Genomic DNA, 7,467 nt, shown 5'->3' with positions numbered 1-7,467 from the left:
ATCTCGCACTCCTCTTTATCTCTCTCTCTCTCTCTCTTCTCTCTCTTCTCTCTCTCTCTCTCTCTCTCTCCTCTCTCTCTCTCGTCCTCTTCTCTCGTCTCTCTCCTCTGCTCTCTTCTCTCTCTCCATCCTTCTCTCTCCGTCTTCTTTCTGAGAGCTATCTCCTTCTTCCTCTCTTTCTCTCTCTCTCTCTACACACTCTCTTCTCTGGCGCCTCCTCACCTGCCTTTCGCCTCTCTCACCTTCTCAGATCCTCTACTCTCTGCCTCTCTCATCTCACACTCTCTGCCCCTCTCTCTCTCACTGCTCGCCCTCTCACTCACTCCACGTCACTCACTTCACTCCACTGCCACTCGACTCACTCACTCACTCACTCCACTCACTACTCACTCACTCCTATATCACTTACTCTCTACCCTTCACTCTCCTTTCCTCGCTCTATGCTTGCCGTCAGTTCTCCTTGTTGATGCAGGCGTTGCGATGGCAAGGGAGATTGCACGTCTGATAGACAACCTGCCAGGGTCAGTCTCCTCACTGACTATGCACTGCTCCCATGCCGTACCGAGCAAGCTACTGCAGCTGCACAAGAAGGCACATTGAACCCGCCTCACACAATCACCCACGCCACCATCACACCCCCTCCACAATCCCCACCCACTCACGCAATCGCCCCACCCGTTCAACCACACACCCAATAGCCTCAAGTTTTTCTCTCAGCCTCAATCTCTGTACACCCCCTCCCCTCACACTCTAACTCACCCCCTCCCTCCGCTTTCTCTCCAATCCCTGGGTTCCTTGGCCCATATCCCCTCTCCCGAAAGGAGGGGAAAGAGGAAAGGAGAAAGAAATACAGACAGAAAGATGAACAGTGAAAATGGGAGCAGACGGAGGAGGGGAGTGATGGAAGCCGATAGCTTCAAGAGGAGGTTAAAACACAGACAGAAGACATGGTGTGTGAACATGCTTCAGGACATGCATCAGGTCTGGTCTATAAGTAGTCTATACTCCTGCCTAAATACTGAAGGTTCCTTCTCCAGACCAGAAGGGGGCAGTAAAACACTTCCAAAACTCCCCTCTCCCCCATAGGAAACAAATTGGAGCCTAGCCATAGCTGCGGGAAGTAGTTTGGGGATATTTTTTTATTTATTCTTGTGATTTTTCAAAGGGTGCTCAGTACCCGTACTTCCCACAGCTATGAACTTAACCACCTATGATTCTGAGAGCGAGGGATGACAGAAAGGAGAGAGAGGAAAGAGGGACACAACTCAACCTCAAGTCACTATAAAAATACCTTTTGGCTGAGATTAGCAGTCAAGTCAACAGCATGCCGTTTTGTCTTTCCCATGGTACTACAGTGACCTATCTATGCCTGGCACTACTCTAGTGAGGCACACACAGACACACAGACACACGACCAGTTGAACACAAACACACTACGAGCAGCCAACCACAGAGACACAGAGAGGTGGACAGAGAAGTAAGGAAGACTCCTTCAGAAGCTCGACAGATATGGACAATAAAAACTGAACGCAGATGTTACTTCAGCTCCTCGTTGGTGCTTCCTTTTTGTCCCTGAACAAGGGATGGGATGAATTCCAAACCCAACTAACACACACACACAAATAGGTGTAAATCCCACACACCTCCAGCGGTGGCTCCAGGACTAGCAGGGGATCAGAGCTGGTGTCTCTTGTAGTGATATCTGCTTGGGGAGAATCCACCATCACGCTGGCCCTCCTCTGGATCTCCCTCTCTGGAGACCTCCAGGGGGACACACCAGGTCCGCCCACCTCCATGCCCAAGTCCAGAGGGCTTAGCTGGGGTGATCTCCCACTGCCTCCCCCTCCTCCATGCTGGAGCTCCAGCTGTAGTTCAGCCTCCAGCTCTGCCTCCTCCTTGGCCTCTTTGTTGCTCTCCTCCAGGTGTTTCATGAGAACGGCTATGACCACGTTGACCAGGACAAACTGGGCAGTCAGCACAAAGGAGACAAAGTAGATAGGAGAGACCACCGTGTTGTAACAGGTGCCTGCATTCTCCTGTTGACAGTCTCGCAGGGTGTCCTGGAGGAGACATACATATACGGATGAACACATGGCGAAAGAGACACATAACACATACAGACACTGTATACCGTCAATCCAGAATGGTGACAAACAGCTGATCCAAAATGGTGGACCAGTCTCACCTTCAATTAATGCCGTTTCCAGTTGGTCTCCCGTGGAAAACTCTGAAAACAGCAGTAGAAGGCATGCCAAAGTTTTTCTTAAACGTAGCGTAGCGCCCAAACCCTCACACGGGTGCAGCTTTCATCACAAACTGAGATGAGAGATAGAGAGAGAGATGACGAGAGAGAGATGAGGACGAGAGAGAACAGGACAGAGAGAAATGAGAGGAGAAGTAGGAGAGAAGACAGAGAAAGACAGAGAGAAAAGAGAGAGAGAAAGAGAGGAGAAGAGAGAGAGAGAGAGAGAGAGAGACAGCGAGAGAGAGAGAATGAGAGAGAGAAGAGAGAGAGGAAGAAGAGGAAGAGAGAGAAGAGAGAGGGAGAAGAAAGAGAGAGAGAGAGAGAAGAGAGAGAAGAGAGAGAGGAGGATAGAGGAGAGAGAGTACAGAGAGAGGAGGAGAGAGAGAGACAAGAGAGACAGAGAGAGGGAGAGAGTGAAAATCAGAAGTCTGTTTATGTTCCATCAACAACAAAGAGCATTCCAATTAAATTGTAATCCACAGGTGAAATAATTATTAATTTTATCTGGACGCTAAAAACCACAATTGGTTAAAAATCTATTAAATAAAGAAACGAAAGGAATTTCAACAACAACAGCAAAAACCATGTGGATTCAGCCCCAGCAGAGATACATTTTTAACACCCAGAGCAATGTGTGTGTTCTTACTGAGGTCACCAAACAACTCCACTTCCCAGTGCCTGCAAAGATAAAGAGAGCAGCCATGAAGGAAGACCAGATTCCCCACCTGTAGAGAGAGGAGAGGAGAGGAGAGGAGAGGAGAGGAGAGGAGAGAGAGAGGAGAGGAAGGGGGAGGAGAGGAAGGAGAGGAGAGGAGAGGAGAGAGAGAGGGAGAGGAGAGGAGAGGGATGAGAGGAGAGGGAGAGGAAGAGGAGGGAGAGGAGAGGAGAGGAGAAATTGGGGGAGGAGGAGAAATGGGGGGAGAGGAGAGGAGAGAAAAACGGGGGCGGGAGGAAAGTAGGGGAGAGGAACCATGAGAAGAGAGGAGAGGAGAGAGGAAGAGAGAAACGGGAGGGGAGAGAAAGTAGGGAGAGGAAAGGAGAAGAAGTGAGAGGAGAGAGGAGAGAGAGGAAGAGCGGTAGAGGAAGAGAGGGGATGTAAGAGGAGAGTGAGAGCGGGTGATGGATGATAGGAGAGGAGAGAGGTAGAGAAGAGGAGAGGAGAGAGGGGATGAAGAAGAGGGGGAGGGATGAGAGAGAGAGGAGATAGGGAAGAAGCAAAGGGAAGAGGGATGAGAGGAAGGAGCGGAAAGAGAAGAGAAAGATTGCATTGAGAAGCAGGCGGGCAACACTAAAACAAAGTGTAAGTCATTGCTTTTGGAACAAGGGATCAAAGAGTAATGGCAAGAGAGATATTGGGTTTAGGCCCCAGGTACGGTACTGTAAGCCTACAATTAGCAGAGATATTGGGTTTAGGCCCAGGTACCGGTACTGTAAGCACAATTAGAGAAGATAGTTAGGGTAGGCCACGCTACTGTAAGGCCTTAACAGCTTTTAGAATGTACTCCAAAAGCTAATCTCTGCTGACCCAAAACATGTCTAAGTTATATCATTATTAATTAATGTAAGAAATCTGACAATCCTCTTAAGGATTTTAACACTGTAGCCTGCAGCTCAGCATGAAACCCACAGTACTTCTGTGTCTCCTCCCTCCTCTCTTTGTCTCTCTGTCCTCTCTCCCCTCTGTCTCTGTGGTCTCTCTTCCCCTCTCTCTCTGTGTCTCTCTCTCTCCCTCTCTCTTGTGTCTCTCTCCCTCTCTCTCTGTTGTACTCTCTGGGTCTCTCTCCCTCTGTCCTCTGTCTGTCTCTCTCTCTCCCCTCTCTCTCTGTGTCTCTCTCTCTCCCTCTCTCTCTGTGTCTCTCTTCCCTCTCTGCTCTGTCGTGTCTCTCTCCCTCTCTTCTCTGTTGTCTCTCTCCCTCTCTCTGTGTGTCTTCTCTGTCTCTCTCCCTCTGTCTCTGTGTCTCTCTCCCTCTCTCTCTGTGTTTGTTCTCACTCTCTCCCTCTCTCTCTTCTGTGTTCTCTCTCTCTCCCTCTCTCTCTGTTATTCTTCTCTCTTCTCTCTCTCTCTCTCTCTCTTCTCTCTCTCTCCTCTCTCTCTCTCTCTCTCTCTCTCTTCTCTCTCTCTCTCTCTCTCTCTCTCTCTCTCTCTCTCTCTCTCTCTCTCTCTCTCTCTCTCTCTCTCTCATCTGAGAATTGCAGTGATAACATCTAGCAGGATCCCTCCTCACATCCTCTCTATTCCGTTGTCTCTTCTCTATCTTTCTCCTATTTCAAAACTCCCCTTCCTTCCTCTCTACCTCCTATCTCTCCTTTAGAAACACCCAGCCAATCGGTCCAGCTGTATCTCCATAGCGTATGGGTTATGCAGACGAGGCCCCCGGGTGCAAACAGAGAGACACATGGGAAATGGAGTGGGGGAGGATGAAGACATGGGGACAGTTGACTGTAGAGGGAATATTCCAGCCTAGTGTYATAGACGAGACACTCAATTGAGTGGTTGGTCGGGGTGGATGGGTAGCAACCCAAAGGTTGCGAGTTCGCATTTAGCATTTTAGCTAATTAGCAACCTTTCAACTACTTACTACTTTTAATTTACGTTGAAAATACTTAGCGTGTTAGCTAACCTTTCCCCTAACCCTAACCTTTTAACTAACCCTTAACCTAACCTTAACCCTTTAAGAAAACTCCTAAACTTAACCCTAACCCCTAACCTAAAGCATAGCTTACATTGCCAGCTAGCTAACGTTAGCCACCTTGCCACCTAGCTAGAATTCATAACATATTGTACATGTGTTACATTCGTAACATGTCCTACGAATTGTAATTCGTAACATATCATACGGAATGGGTGATGGACATCCACAAATGAATACATACTATACGAAACACAACATATCCTACTAAATTGAGTGTTACAGATTTACGTACAGAATAATATGAAATGCTCTGAGACCAGGTTGAAGATTCTGGAATATCCTATAAATTAGTTGGTATGGTAAAGAGATTCCTATCTGAAGGAAATACCCCAGGAGTACCCATGTGGCAGAAACATGGAGAGAGATGAATATTATAGTAGAAGGTGAAGAAGATTAGTAATTGAATCTGATGGGCGTAAGTAAAATGGCTGATTCAGCTATAAACCAATTGGAAAGGCTAAATGTGGCTGTCACAAATGTCTTAGAGAGGAAGAACATACATAGTCATCTGGTTTTAGTACTTTTATCTTTTGGCTAGTACTTTCTACTACCTAGTACTTCTACTACCTGGTACTTCTACTACCTAGTACCTAGTACTTCTACTACTGGTATTTCTACTGCCTAGTATTTCTACTACCTAGTACTTCTACTGCCTAGTACTTCTACTACCTTAGTATCTACTGCCTAGTACTTCTACTGCCTAGTACTTCTTACTACTATATTCTACTACCTAGTATCTCTTCTATCTATCTTAGTACTCTACACCCTAGTACTTCTACTACCTGTTTACTGTCTACTGCTAGTACTTCTACTAACCTAGTACTTCTACTACTATACTTCTACTACCTGTACTTCTACTGTCTGTAACTTCTACTCACCTAGTACTTCTACTGCCTAGTACTTCTATACCTGGTACTTCTACTACTATATCTACTGCCCTAGTACTTCTTCCTACTTTATCTACTAGTACTTCTACTTACTTACCTGAGCAGGGCCTGCATGACCGTGTCCAGCAACGCTCATCCCACTGCCATCTTCAGTACTTCAGCACTGACGACACACACACACACACACACACACACACACACACACACACACACACATACACACATTACACACACACACACACACACACACACACACACACACACACACACACACACACACACACACACACACACACACACACACCACACACACACACACACACCACACACACACACACACACACATACATAATACATTTTGGGATAACTGTAGTAAAACATATGCTGAATACTAATGGAGTTGGCTCTGTGATGATGTGACTGACAGGAGAGAGGGAGGAGGAGAGCAGGAAGGAGTGAGGGAGGAGGAGAGGAGGAGGAGGAGGAGAGGAGGTAGGAGGAGGAGGTGGGTTAATTGGTAACAGTGGAGACGCCACAACATTAATGAAAGAAAAGTATGTTTGAAGTTGACAAATAATCCAGAGGAGCAGGCTCTACAACACACACACAATTTGGGCAGTGTTAGGTTCCTGTGTGACAATAATCAACCAAGGACTTGAACCCTAGATCTTTCATTACAGTCAGACTGAACAGATGAGCTTCTCTACCTCCTCTCTACCTCCTCTCTACCTCCTCTACCTCTTCTTCTCCTCTCTACTTCTTCTCTTCCCTCCTCTTCCTCTTCTACCCTCTCCTCCTCTTCTCCTCTACCTCCTCCTCTTCCTCCTCTCTACCTCTTCTCTTCCTCCTCTTTCCTCCTCTTCCTCCTCTCCTCTACCTCCTCTTACCTCCTTCTCCCTCCCTTCTACCTCTCTTCTCTACCTCCTCTCCTCCTCTCTACCTCTTCTCTCCTCTCCTCTCTCATCTCTACCTCCTCTTCCTCCTCTACCTACTCTCTACCTCATCTATCTCCTCTTCTACCATCCTCCTCTCTTCTAATTCTTCTATTTCTGTACACATGCAGTAACCCCTCTGTCCCTGTCTCCTTTCGTAAACAGCATAATCCTCTGTCCCTGTCTCCTTTCTGTAACAGTCAGTAACCCTCTGTCCCTGTCTCCTTTCTGTAAAACAGCAGTATCCTCTGTTTTGTCTCCTTTCTGTAAACAGGCAGTAATCCTCTTCCCTGTCTCTTTTCTGAAACAGTCACTAACCCTCTGGCCCTGTTCCTTTCTTTAAACAGGCAGAATCCTCTGTCCCTGTCTCCTTTCTGTAACAGGCAGTAATTCCTCTGTCCCTGTCTCCTTTCTGTAAACAGCAGTAATTCTCTGTCCCTGTCTCCTTTCTTCTACCTTTGCCTCCTGATCTGGGCTTTATTCAGCAGTAATCGAGAGATTAGCAGCTCTGCCTTATACTATCTTCTTTCCAAATATCAGGATTTCTGACTTTAATAGGATCCCGTTAGGATAGGATAATATTGATCCTGGATCCCTTTAATAGGTTTCCTGTTAGCTGATAAATAGTCTTCATGGGGTCCACATTCTCTTTCCACTTTCTTCTTCTTATCCAGCTTCTCCCTGAGCTAACCACCCTGTCCCCCTCCTTC

The 7,467-nt window shown here is 47.0% G+C and overlaps 1 protein-coding gene across 1 annotated transcript in view; it reads right to left on the bottom strand.

The window, feature by feature from the left end:
* Positions 1–5,939, bottom strand: part of LOC112078142 (voltage-dependent T-type calcium channel subunit alpha-1G-like) — a gene marked incomplete at its 3' end in the record, with an annotated part of 22,046 nt that extends 16,107 nt beyond the window's left edge. Inside the window, exons 1-3 of the mRNA XM_024144463.1 lie at positions 5,923–5,939; positions 2,892–2,970; positions 1,644–2,060 (exon numbers count right to left, since the gene is read on the bottom strand). Coding sequence (XP_024000231.1) covers positions 1,644–2,060; positions 2,892–2,970; positions 5,923–5,939 — 513 coding nt within the window. The remainder of the gene's footprint in view (positions 1–1,643; positions 2,061–2,891; positions 2,971–5,922) is intronic.
* Between the last annotated feature and the right edge of the window lie 1,528 nt (positions 5,940–7,467).

Source organism: Salvelinus sp. IW2-2015, unplaced genomic scaffold (genome assembly GCF_002910315.2).
Source record: "Salvelinus sp. IW2-2015 unplaced genomic scaffold, ASM291031v2 Un_scaffold5307, whole genome shotgun sequence".
NCBI lineage: Eukaryota > Metazoa > Chordata > Actinopteri > Salmoniformes > Salmonidae > Salvelinus > Salvelinus sp. IW2-2015.
This window is presented reverse-complemented; position numbering and strand designations above follow the sequence as displayed.